Here is a 14,272-nt window from a genome sequence, read left to right on the forward strand (position 1 = left end):
GCTACAATTTCTATTAAAGATTTAACACCATGGACAGAGACTCCCCAAAGGTCACAAGTTTTTTTAACATTAATTGATTGAAATGCCTTAATTATATCTGAGGTACTAACATGTTCAAATACAAGGTCTCTACTACATTCTGTGACATTATCTTCTAACAATGTAACGGCAGATGCAGGTGATGAATTTAAGTGCCTAGTTGTGGAAACTGGTATATCAGTGAAGAACTTTTCAAATTCTGTTGCTACTTCTAAATTGGAATCTACAATTTTGCCATCAATTTTTAATTTCAGTTCATTTGTTCTTTGCTTTGATCGACCAGTCTCCACGTTAATTACTTTCCACGTTGCTTTAATTATATCGGAACTACTTTTAATTTTCTTGCTTAAATAATTACGTTTAGCGGTATGACAATCTAATTTAAACTGTTTCGAAAATTGTTTGACATGTTCTTTAAATTCATCACTCGTATTAAACCGCCGTTCCTCATACAAGGCATACGAGTATGGATTCGCGCGCGACAAGGCAAGTTGTGCTAAAGGGCCAGACTTTAAAAACCAGTAAGGTACAGCGGGGCAAATCTCGGCAATTGTAACTAATATATTTTTTCCATTATCTATAATGTTGAGTTCTACATGTATCTGAACACGCCAATCTATTTAATAATGCAAACATTGTAAATCATATAAAAAAATGGACCAGTTACATTTGCCCCCAGTCGAGATTTGCCCCGCTGTAGGAACCTTATTATCTTTATACGATGTTATAAAAATATTACCGGAATACCGGCATTATTTCGTTATTTTAAGGGCTTCGGTTTGTTATTTTTTTATTATATAGGAAATAGGTAAATCATTTGACCACAATCTCACCTGATCTAGAATGAAACATGTTTACTAAAAACAGATTTAATTTTTAATGGAAACATCTAATAACATAATTATAGTTATTACCTAAATGTTTAAATAACTGAGTGGGGCTATAGGTAACCCTAGCGACATCTACCGTTCGAGCTCCACACTACAAACGGCTGATTTCATTTAGTTGACACGTGAAAATTTGTCTCGCAGCCCCATTCAATGCTCCGTCGGAATGCAAAGCATTCTCGATCCTTTTGATGAGAGCTAAGATTAATTTCGGGGGGTTTGAAGAGCTCGGCGCTCAAAGGAAGTTTTAGAATATAAGTGCATTAATAAAGATTTTTATTTTAAGTCTCTCGATAGGCAGGTGCTTGTCATCGGCAAAAAATGCCTTTATTAATTTTGTCATAGGCATTTTGCTATCGCACTTGTTCTACTTTGAACATTTAAAGTAAAAAAGTAAGCATTTTTTATATATTATCATTTAAGTGATTCATGTGATTATTGTCGAAAAATAATTATTTTATCGATATGTATTGTATTTTTCTTTATTTTTTTCCCTTACAAATGTGTTATGTACCTATCTTGTTTATCACGAATAAATGATTCGTATTGTATTGTATAATTATTCAAGTTGTATTAATATGTACGCTACACGCATTTTGTTATACAATGCACAAGTTTAACATTACTTCAGGATCCGTCCACTGTTGCCAGTCGCGTGTCGGTTCAGCAGATAGCTCTGCTGATGCAGCATGAGCCCATATTAGTATTTCGCCGCGACATAGAGCACGTCTTTTTCTAATTGTGCTAATAAGTCTAATGACACAAGGATGGGTAATCTATCTCGCGGCAACGTAATCGCGCGTCGTGACTCCATCTCACTGTTGGTAGGAACAGGAAGGAAATCGGGCATGTATTGAATGTCGCCAGTTAAAACGACACACACTTGTAAATGGACGCTGACGCTATTGGGCTATTGCGCAATACACGCGTATCATTTCCACGTCTGTAGATCATGCAAACGACCAGCGAGTCACGTCATTACGCACGCAGCCAGCCAGCTCTCAAGTATCGCTCTGAGGTAGGAATTAACCTCCTCAGCAATGAAGGACCGTGGAAGAAGAAGGAACTAACCTGTGATGGCTGGAGCTGGAGTGGCCGGTGGTGGAGCTCGACATCGGAGAACGCGCTGGAAACGCGCCTCCGTGCCCGCCCTCCGACATCACGAACTCTGCAACAATTATTATTACTTATTAGATACCTGTATGAAACTTTTTCGCTGTAATATTATGGACCAATCACCACACAATGGATGCCACACTACATTAAATAAGAGCAGATAAGTATGGGATGGAATGACGGAACGCCGCCTGCAATGTCGGCAGGGTTCTCTCAGAATGTGTCTACGGCTGCGTCTAAATAAGGGCCATAATAGGCTACTTGACCCTTTTTCAAAGTATGTCTTATATTATTAATTACTGTCTAATTAAACGAAAAAAAAAATAGTACCACATTTTATTACGACTTAAAAACCCGCAAAAAAAATATTTAAAGTTATCAGGCAAAAACAACATCAGCCATATTAATCTATAGAATATCTATGACATGACGTCAGTATATTTAGAAAAAATATTTCACACTGTCACACCCGTCAACGACTATGAATTTTAATACAATAGAGGTTGCTTCTATGGAGATCAGATTACTACCTCTAATTTCCATAGTTGATCTGAATTATGTGACGTCACTCCATTGGCCAACACCGTTTTCGGAGTCCATAATTTAAAAAAAACATACACACATCTTTAATTAAAAATACGCAGTCATCACGCACTTTTAATGCCCGCAAGCTATAAATATTGATTTCTTAAGTCAAATACTACAGAAAACAATAACTTGATGTGCTAAATTCGATACGAGTCTAGTAGCCTATTATCTTCTTCTTCTTAGTTACATTCTGTGTAAAAATAAATATATGGGACGCTACAGAATTAGACCGCAGGTATATTTTTTGAGAATGACCTGCCTACTTAAATACACATATTTGTTGTTTGTGATTTAGAATATTCCAATTATTAAGTTAATATCCTACATGCCTTCAACTTGATTTTTAACTACACCTATTCATTTTGAAAACCATACGTGTACACGCAACTAAACTAGGTTAAGACAATACAAAACGACCACAAACGGAGACTCGTTTTATCCTCGACCGGGGGCAGCCAGCTAACTATCAATCCTTCTGTCACGCTATCGACAGCGCATTTGTTTGTTCTCGCCATTTTTGTCTCAGTGTCCGCTATATCTGTCTGAAGCGCGCGGACGGCAGCGATCAATCTGCCGAGAACCGCCGCTGAGCATGATCGATCGAAGACCGGACTCCTCGTGTAATGGTATTGGGGGACCTAAAATACCATGCTGAAGGCTTTAGAGAATTAAATAAATTAGATTGATTAAGGTGTAGATGAATCTAAGGAGTCTGAGCTACTATATGGGGTAGTTGTAAGGAAAGGCACATGGCGATTTATAAAATTGAAATATATTATCGCAAATTTATTAAGGTATAGGGCGTTCCTATCAAAGAAATCTATAAGGCATTCGTTATATAAAATGAAATCAAAAATCTATGAATGCGAACTTGAATACACTACAGAAATACGTACTTGAGGAAAACAGTTTAGGCCTTTATCACTTGAAATATTTATATAAATTATAAGACAAAAGTGTATACAATACAAGTCAAGCCCATACCTTTGCGGGGACAATATATTAAATCAATGGCTCATGAAGTAAGGGAAAACCCGCTAAAACCCTTACTTCGCCTTATTAATGTAACGTCTACATACAATGTCTACATAACGTCTATAATTATGCTCTATTTAATACAACAATACAATAATTCATTAGGAATTGTAATAACAGAATTTCCAAGACAGTTTACTCTAAACACAGTTTGAGTTATAATAAATGCACATGTTGTTTAATCTGTAGGATATAACAATATAATATCGGTCGTCTCGTTTCAATCCTTTGCGAAATGTATTTAGGTACATTAGATATCTCAGGAACTCGAATCCTGGTTTCAACAAATATATATGGAAAATATTTAACATAGTGGCGAGGCTCGAACTCGCACTAATATTCATCAATAAAGTGTCATACAAAATATGTAACACAAAGCTGAAAGACACTAAAGAAGCATTATACAGTTACTTTAAAATACTAATTAACCGTCACAAGGTTATAGAACCTGCCCCAACAATAAATCCAGATTATAACGCAAGAATTGAACTTGCCTTGCACTTGAACAAAGATAATTAAAATATGTTGTGTTACTTAAAATACAACTTGAGACGCTGTTTTGATAAAAGAGGTACTTAGCTCGTTTATCGCCGGATCCGGAACCACTGGCTTTATCTATTTTCTACTATAAAGAAGTACTAAATTAATCTTTAACAATTATTACAATTATACATGATCAGGGAACAAATTGAAACAAAGCTGGAAAGACTTGGGACACTTGGGTCTTTCTTGGAGTCTAAAATCAGAGTGTCCTCAACTCTCGGCCTTCGTCCTAACTGGAGTCCCTGCAAACCCAACTTATTTCTAGTTACGCTAATATCAACTTTATTAACAATGATATAAGGATTTCGTCGCTACAATTATCCAATTGCGCCCACGCTTTCTCTATGGGACTTTATCCCTTCCAAGGCTCTGATTAGTGTGCTGTCTCGCTCTCTCTTACTGCAGCGGTGCACGTTGTATCGCTCGGCGTGGTCAGGGGCTTGAGAAGGACCCCCCGCTGTCACTTTTGCAACGAGTGGTACGGTCATGGTCAAATGCCTTGACACATGGGCTCCAGATGTCCTGGAAACAGTTTAACAAGGAGAGTAGACTTTGTATGGAATAATATACCATATTAGAGTATGATTACGTTATAGGTTTGGTGTACGGTGCATTGTGCGATAGCTGTTTTTCTGTTGTTCCAGTAAACTCATAAATAAATCTTATAATGGGTTTTGTTTTTAAAATTCTAAAGAATATCTTTTAACTAAAATATTGGGTAATCCGAGAATGGGAAACAGCCTGCTTTCTATTTTTATTGCCGCCCTTTTTTTTTCGGCTAGCCATTTAAAATTTATTACTCTTAACCGATGGCAATTTTAATCACCTATTTATAACTACTTAGTAAAGCACGTATTCACGTATGTGGAATACGGGTTGCCATCTCACGCCCCTCTCTGGTTAGTCGAACAAAATTACCCCGTCTTCTACGTAACTTATATAACATGAATACGAGAACTTGGAAAAAATGTAAACACTTTTATTTATATCTTAATAATTACTTAATTAGCGATGGAATCTGGCGTTACTTTGTGCACGTCCACAATGCTCAAATCTAGAAAACTACTTTATTAATCCGCGAAAAGGTAGCGCGCTTGTCAATCAATGCTATCCTGCTACTCGCGTCTTTGTCCCAATGTTTACAAAACGGAAGGTAGCTTTAAACAAGTTAATTATGCTTCTTTCTTCTCTAACAAAACCACACTATGAGACTTGTAATGGGCAATAAACCAATAACAATAATATCTTAGCGCCGGCGCCTATACTTCTGAAGGAACTACCTGACGTTTGGGCACGGATAATAAAATAATAATGAATTTAATATTTTAAAATATAACAATTTTTATTGCATCATATTGTTTGCACTTAGACCGTTACAATTACTGCCTCTAACTGATTAACCATAATAATATGTCTCTTTGCACAAATGATAGCCTATCTTAGAGCGTTATTTGCTTAATGAAATTGAATTAATTTTGTATCTTGTATTTCAAGCTTTATGCGTTTTCATGAAATTATCTATAGTTCACGTTAACCGAGTACTACAGTTTGTGTTAACAAGATCTCTTGACTCATACATCACCATACAATCTTCGAAATCCACACATCGTCACCTTCCCAAGATGCTAACTTACAATCACACATCTCCTTTCACAACCACGCATTACCCTGGCCAGGGATTTTCCACACAAAGTTCACACATAAGACCTCTAGTTTATTGATTACAATTTACAATCAACTTTCAATAATACTTGATAGCTTGTAGTAGATTATTACATATGTAAATAACACCTATGTTGTCGTCAAGAGATCTAGCATCTCAAATTACACTGATCAAAATAATTTTGTGTCATATAATTTATATTGTGGCATAATAAATGTCTATTTTCTATTTAGGGACATTTATTTACATCATTAAATTTGTTGAGTATAGCTGTCATAAAATAAAACCCTTTGTCATCTCTGTTCTTTAGGGTATTTAGATAGTATTATGATAGTGATGCCAGCTAAATGAAAATTCACTTTAACTTTTGTTAATAAATGATGCAATTGAACTTTTGTTATGAAATAATGATTTGAACAGACAATGGCCTGACCATACGTCATGTAATGGTATTATGGCTCTATTTAGTAAAGTTTGGACAGACAAATACCTCAGCCACACACCTCAGAGTCACTTCCTCACGGACAGGGCCTGATCTACTATAAAACGCGTTCGTCTGAGACGAGAGAATTAATTCTCGGGTCACACTGCGTCCAGCGTGAGCGGAGGCGTAGAAACAGTCCTTCCTGAGCGTAAGTGAGATGTACTACTCAGGGCAGCCCTGGGTGCCAAAGCTTCTAAAACTGACCCCGTCTGTAATACTTACGAGGACTGAAGTACTCAAAACGTGAGGCTACGTATCAAAGTATCGTAGGGGGGTTAGCGAATGCGCAAGCGCATGGTAGGGCATTCATTTGTAATGATTTGGTGTCAGATGTTAAACGGTATACCTTTGACACTACTTGTGAGTGATCACTGCGGCTAACCCCGGCGCCTCAGTTCAAGTGAAGTCAGGTTATTCCACGCAAGCCGTATAACCTCGATGTGTTTTGGCAATTAATCGATTCCCTATGCCCGTTTGACGAATGAACGTCGTTAACCCAAAGGTAATCTAATTACAGTTATTTATAATTGATAATGGCGTTCCTGTTCTAAGCATATCGCTATGAACAACCCAGTGATAGCGTACTTACAAGTTCACCCCAGTCAGGTGGATCCCTTACAAGTTCGCGTCAAAACTGCCAATACACATCGAAGCTTTGGTGCCGTGGCATCAGTTCTAGTCGCCTATTAAAGCCAGGTACGTAGGGTATGCCAGGTATTAACTTTTAATTAAATACCCTGTTGTCTGTCCAATTTAGGTATACTGCTTGCTTTTCATCATGTCAATAAGGCAATTAATATTTAGGAGTCTAAGATGCAAAACATTAATATTATTAGTGTTGTTATTAAACACACATTGATTTATTAAAATAGACATAATCATGTAGGTAGTTATAGGAATTGTCCTCCTTATTATCAAAACGCATTCGGCCAGAAATACAACAAAACTTGACACAAATTACCTATTGTGTAATAACGTTTTAGTCTTCTACTTCAACCGCTTATCCATGTATGTATTTATATACCGTTACTTGAGCTGTGTAATAAACCGTTAAACTGGGTTTATATGTATGACTTGACTATGAGTATAGGTAATTCACTGAAACGTAATCTTTATTATTCTAAATAAGTTTTAGTTATAATAACACCAATAGTTTAAGGCTAATGATAGTAAATGTATTATAATAACAACATAAAATTACAAAATACTAGGGTAAGTAATAGAGAATTATAAGGTTTAAAGCTTCTATTATTAGATCGGTCACGTAAGTTCCTTTATGATAACAATAATAACCGAAAATCGAGTAGTAGCTTTAACTTTTAAACTAAGGTAAGCAATATGGAATTCAGACACATGTTCTTTTTTCATTCTTGTTTTATCTATTGTGATAAATGTATGGTTATATAATATTCTACCTGCTTCGTAAGATGCTTCACTTCAACGTTAACTAGTATCGACAAACTATATCAGTGACTGGTGATTTAAGCAGATTAATAACGTGTATTCGACTCACAAAATATTTAGACATACATACATACTACATCCTTTATGTCTGAAATAACTTCATATTTATATATCCATGCGAAACACATTTATACCTACTACATTTTACATCGCTGGGATCCATACTAATATTATAAATGGGAAAGTGTGTCTGTTTGTTTGTCCGTCCTTCACAGCAAAACGGAGTGACTAATTGTCGTATTTTTTTTAAGTGGAGATAGTTGAAGTGAAGGGATGGAAAATGACATAGGCTACTTTTTGTCTCTTTTTAACGCGAGCGAAGCCGCGGGCAAAACCTAGTAATTTATAGACTGCAACTGAAATTATAAATCATCAAACCTAGATTCGTAACCGAATATATTTAGTTTCTCCCAACTTTAATAAAAGCAACAACATTTGAATGTTACTATGACGTCTATATATTATCATAATCATCATCATCATTGGCGTTAACGTCTATTGCAGACGATTTATGGTATAATATTCGAGGAGCACCCCTTCTGATATATATTAAATGTACTAGAAATCTACTTTGGTAATTATCTGTGTATCATCACAAAATCATTTGACATTCTCTTTACCGCAAGCCTTCACAATATCATCAAATTTTCCTTTAACTGAACTACGAGTAGATACGTTTATCTGCTAATCTCTAATGCATCTATCTGCTTATGTAGCTTATTCGATTGAACTAACTGCAAGCTATTTTTATTTTAATATCAATCGTCAATGTTAAATCATAATCCGTATTACTAAGAGTGAAAATAATATACCACGCCAGTATAGTAAAAAATACGATAATATTATTGTATGCTGCCATGTGGTCAATATTTCTACAACAAAACGCTTTGTTCTACGGTAAGCTGCTATTGAATTTCGAATTGCCCAGGTCACACTCTATTCCGATTATTGACCATCATTTATATTTTGTACAACACGGTTCTAAAACTGATACTACAACACTGATTTTAAGTTACATAAATCGCGGGAACAATACGTTTATGTTACAACTGACTATTGCTATTTAAATATCAGCACAAAACACGCCATTGCACACAAAACACACGCAATAAAATTCAATAGAATAAAAGTAGGTACACTGTCTTGGAATTTCTGATAATAGTTAAAATATTACAGCAACCTGCATACACAAATATTGTTAACAATGCAAATTATTATAGCACTTTATACAGCAACCTAACACCCCTCTCAGACTCTTCATAGGTAATCGAAGTGATCGTCATATATTAAGTTTATAAAATTTAAGGTTTCCTACGTTGTGTTTAATTTTTAAAAGTTAGAAGTTCTTTTTCTAGTTGTGTCTTTTTGTAAATTATTTTAGACACAAGCACTAGATCCTGCGTCACGAGCGCCACGTGTAATGGTATTGGGGGACCTAAAATACCATGCTGAAGGCTTTAGAGAATTAAATAAATTAGATTGATTAAGGTGTAGATGAATCTAAGGAGTCTGAGCTACTATATGGGGTAGTTGTAAGGAAAGGCACATGGCGATTTATAAAATTGAAATATATTATCGCAAATTTATTAAGGTATAGGGCGTTCCTATCAAAGAAATCTATAAGGCATTCGTTATATAAAATGAAATCAAAAATCTATGAATGCGAACTTGAATACACTACAGAAATACGTACTTGAGGAAAACAGTTTAGGCCTTTATCACTTGAAATATTTATATAAATTATAAGACAAAAGTGTATACAATACAAGTCAAGCCCATACCTTTGCGGGGACAATATATTAAATCAATGGCTCATGAAGTAAGGGAAAACCCGCTAAAACCCTTACTTCGCCTTATTAATGTAACGTCTACATACAATGTCTACATAACGTCTATAATTATGCTCTATTTAATACAACAATACAATAATTCATTAGGAATTGTAATAACAGAATTTCCAAGACAGTTTACTCTAAACACAGTTTGAGTTATAATAAATGCACATGTTGTTTAATCTGTAGGATATAACAATATAATATCGGTCGTCTCGTTTCAATCCTTTGCGAAATGTATTTAGGTACATTAGATATCTCAGGAACTCGAATCCTGGTTTCAACAAATATATATGGAAAATATTTAACATAGTGGCGAGGCTCGAACTCGCACTAATATTCATCAATAAAGTGTCATACAAAATATGTAACACAAAGCTGAAAGACACTAAAGAAGCATTATACAGTTACTTTAAAATACTAATTAACCGTCACAAGGTTATAGAACCTGCCCCAACAATAAATCCAGATTATAACGCAAGAATTGAACTTGCCTTGCACTTGAACAAAGATAATTAAAATATGTTGTGTTACTTAAAATACAACTTGAGACGCTGTTTTGATAAAAGAGGTACTTAGCTCGTTTATCGCCGGATCCGGAACCACTGGCTTTATCTATTTTCTACTATAAAGAAGTACTAAATTAATCTTTAACAATTATTACAATTATACATGATCAGGGAACAAATTGAAACAAAGCTGGAAAGACTTGGGACACTTGGGTCTTTCTTGGAGTCTAAAATCAGAGTGTCCTCAACTCTCGGCCTTCGTCCTAACTGGAGTCCCTGCAAACCCAACTTATTTCTAGTTACGCTAATATCAACTTTATTAACAATGATATAAGGATTTCGTCGCTACAATTATCCAATTGCGCCCACGCTTTCTCTATGGGACTTTATCCCTTCCAAGGCTCTGATTAGTGTGCTGTCTCGCTCTCTCTTACTGCAGCGGTGCACGTTGTATCGCTCGGCGTGGTCAGGGGCTTGAGAAGGACCCCCGCTGTCACTTTTGCAACGAGTGGTACGGTCATGGTCAAATGCCTTGACACATGGGCTCCAGATGTCCTGGAAACAGTTTAACAAGGAGAGTAGACTTTGTATGGAATAATATACCATATTAGAGTATGATTACGTTATAGGTTTGGTGTACGGTGCATTGTGCGATAGCTGTTTTTCTGTTGTTCCAGTAAACTCATAAATAAATCTTATAATGGGTTTTGTTTTTAAAATTCTAAAGAATATCTTTTAACTAAAATATTGGGTAATCCGAGAATGGGAAACAGCCTGCTTTCTATTTTTATTGCCGCCCTTTTTTTTTCGGCTAGCCATTTAAAATTTATTACTCTTAACCGATGGCAATTTTAATCACCTATTTATAACCACTTAGTAAAGCACGTATTCACGTATGTGGAATACGGGTTGCCATCTCACTCGCCTGACAACAAGCTACCATACATTTTATTGACGACCATTTTTTACAAGGACCAATGGCGTTTGTATTCGATGGCCTCGGTGTCTAATGAATTATTTAACATTGTTATCTTTGTCTTGGCCGTTGTTTATGGTTGTGTGTTTTGTAGAGGGACGACCTAAAACTTAAATCTTTACATCATTGCTCGAAGAAAGTTTTTGCTAGTCTTCTTGTTTAGTATTTATTAAAAACTAGCAAATCTTAAAAACCTAGAATTAAAAATACACTACTATAGCGTTTGGTGAAGTTGTGTTTCGTTCTGTATAATACACAAATATCAAAAAATGGGGGGTCATTCGTTCGAAATAATGTTGTTGTCCTTATGTTCTTAGAAATGAGCATTTCTTTTTTTATTTGCCACTTTTATGAAGTGTGATATTTTTGAAAAAAAAAAAAAATGCTATTTCCACTCACAATTACTAGCTTTTTCAATCCTAGTAGTTAAAAAAATTGTCCCATACTATTTTTTCTTATTTTGTTACCAATTTCCGTACATGTTGAATGGGGTAACAAAAGAAGAAAGTAACAAAAATGTATGGAAATTCTGGGACACTTTTTGTCTCCCAGTGAGATTGAAAGTACTCGTGATTCTGAGTACAATTGACCTAAAATTCCCTAAAACAATCAAAATTTTTTTATTGGCAAAAAAAAAAGAAATGCTCAAATAACACTAAGATCTCGATATTCTCGATCACTGATCATAATTTAATGATAATAATTTGACTATATTTCTGATTTTTATTATTTTAATACGGCAAAGCGATTAATACAGGAAAATAAGCGGTATCAATGGAGACTGCCTGTGTGGTGACGGGTTAAGAATTTCACCACCCCCTTTTTTCCCGTGGGTGTCGTAATAGGCGACTATGGGATATGGGTTAAATTGTGGCGAAGGCGAGAGGCTGGCAACCTGTCACTGCAATGCCAGTTTCGTTTTCTTTCAACCCCTTATTTGCCAAGAGTGGCACTGAAGCTTTAGTAGTTTTCATGTGCTCTGCCTACCCCTTTATGGGATACAGGCGTGATTGTATGTATTGTATGTATGTATGTATCAACACCCAAATGGAGACCGGACACGTAACGATTTGTAAACAATTCATTTGACGTGTTCCTGGCATGAAAGTCACGGGAATGATTAATGCGCTGCGTGATGTTTGTTTAGACAATTAAGTGTGGGGGGCACGAAGTGGTGATACTGTTGTTATATTTTATATGATTCCTCCAAGGCGTATAAATACTACGAGCTTCTTATCCATACTAATCCATACTTCCATATTAATAGTGTGTGTCTGTTTGTTTGTCCGTCTTTCACGGCAAAACAGAGCGACGACTTGACGTGATTTTTTAAAATGGCGGGTGTAGGGTTGCAAAAAACGGTTTTTTTTCTGGCTTGAAAAAAAAACATGAAAAAAAAACCGTGAAAAAAAACAGTTTTTTTTCTGGAGTATGTTTTTTTTCTAAAGTACGAAATCTCAAAATTTGCAAAGTAGTTAATACTTCTATACGGGTTTTTAGACTTAATGTTAACTATTAAACGAATTTAATCAAATAACTTTAATTTCTGGTCTTATAAAAGTAACATTTACGAAATCTGTAGTTGGTAGTTATCACTATTTACTGTTGGCAACACCACCGCTACACGCAGCATCGGTCCCCAATAAACGTTTGTATACTGAATGTTAATTGAATTAAAATGTACGTTATTGTTATTGAAACACGTTACAACTCACGAAAAACCGTTATTGTCGTATTATTTGTTCATCCGAAAAAAAACCATATTTAGAAAAAAAACCATGGTGCTCGGTTTTTTTTCATGTTTTTTTTTCACAATTCTGAAAAAAAACATTTGGTTTTTTTTCTATTTACAACCCTAGGCGGGTGGAAGTTTGTATGAACCATTCCGAATTTTCCGGATTCTACATGAGCGAAGCCGCGGGCATAAGCTAGTAATAATATACACACATACATATAATCAAATTATGCCTGTATTCCCATAAAGAGGTAGGCATAGATTCAAGTTTCAGTGCCACTCTTGGCAAAAGGGATTGAAAGAAAACGAAACTGTGACAATGCAGTGACAGGTTGCCAGACTCGCCTACAAAATTTAATCCATACGTTTAACATCACGTGAAGAAAGGGGGTGGTGAAATTCTTCACCTATCTATCTACATAAAGTATATGGTTATGTTGGTTACGGTTATCTGATTTACTTTGTTAATATATAATTAACTCTCCCATAATTATTTCGGAATGTAGAAATCTCATAGTGACACCCGCTGAAATTCAGTGACATAACTTGTATCCTGCGTTGCTTGTAATCTCGGAAGTGTACGCCCCCTGTTTGTACAACATGCAAATACGATGAAGCCGGAAGAAATGGAAACAAACTGAGATACAGAGTAATTTATTACACGTGGCCTACATACACAAATACTTTTTGGACACCTTAATAAATGAAAAAAATACAGGAGAAAATAACAAGAGAACAAATCAAATTATTTTATTAAATGTTTTCTTTTATTTGTTTTTTTTTTATGTAGTAATACTACTATATATGCATACTAATATTATAAATGGGAAAGTGTGTGTCTGTTTGTTTGTCCGTCTTTCACTGCAAAACGGAGCGACGAATTGACGTGATTTTTTAAGTGTTCTTACTAAAAAGTGCTGGAGAACCTTGTAGCGTAAATTAATATGTAACTAAATAAGTAATTTATTTTAGTAGGAGTTGCTAGTATCCTGCTTTTGTACCAAATATAAATAAATACTATTATAACAGAAAAATCTTACACACATTTAAGGTTTGTGTTGTGAGTACAACGATACAGATAATAGACGAATACTTTTTGTATATACTTTTAAGGAGGCAGGGCATAGCGAATGATATTCCGCTTTGTGTGGTAGGGCACAGCACAGCGGATATCGTTTCGCTCGAATCTAGAGCAGAGCCCAACTGGGGTAGTACCTCCGCCTTACAGAAAACCGCAGCCAAATAGCACTAGACCCTACTCATAGTGTTGTGTTCCTGCCGGTGAGTAAGGCTGCCAGAGCTCAACGAGGGTGCGGTGTGCTGATGACGGGAGGACTTACGGAACCAACTTGTTCCGTTTATTGTCCTTTGAGTCGTCGACAACCCGAACCCTCCTTAGAA

At 35.6% G+C, this 14,272-nt stretch overlaps 1 protein-coding gene across 1 annotated transcript in view; it reads right to left on the minus strand.

Moving 5' to 3' along the window:
* Positions 1-852: 852 nt before the first annotated feature.
* The window catches only part of LOC125228658, a 229,482-nt gene continuing 216,062 nt past the window's right edge, over positions 853-14,272 (minus strand). Inside the window, exons 5-6 of the mRNA XM_048133313.1 lie at positions 1,998-2,094; positions 853-877 (exon numbers count right to left, since the gene is read on the minus strand). Coding sequence (XP_047989270.1) covers positions 853-877; positions 1,998-2,094 — 122 coding nt within the window. The remainder of the gene's footprint in view (positions 878-1,997; positions 2,095-14,272) is intronic.

The sequence above is a fragment of the Leguminivora glycinivorella genome, chromosome 8 (genome assembly GCF_023078275.1).
Source record: "Leguminivora glycinivorella isolate SPB_JAAS2020 chromosome 8, LegGlyc_1.1, whole genome shotgun sequence".
In the NCBI taxonomy this organism is placed as follows: domain Eukaryota; kingdom Metazoa; phylum Arthropoda; class Insecta; order Lepidoptera; family Tortricidae; genus Leguminivora; species Leguminivora glycinivorella.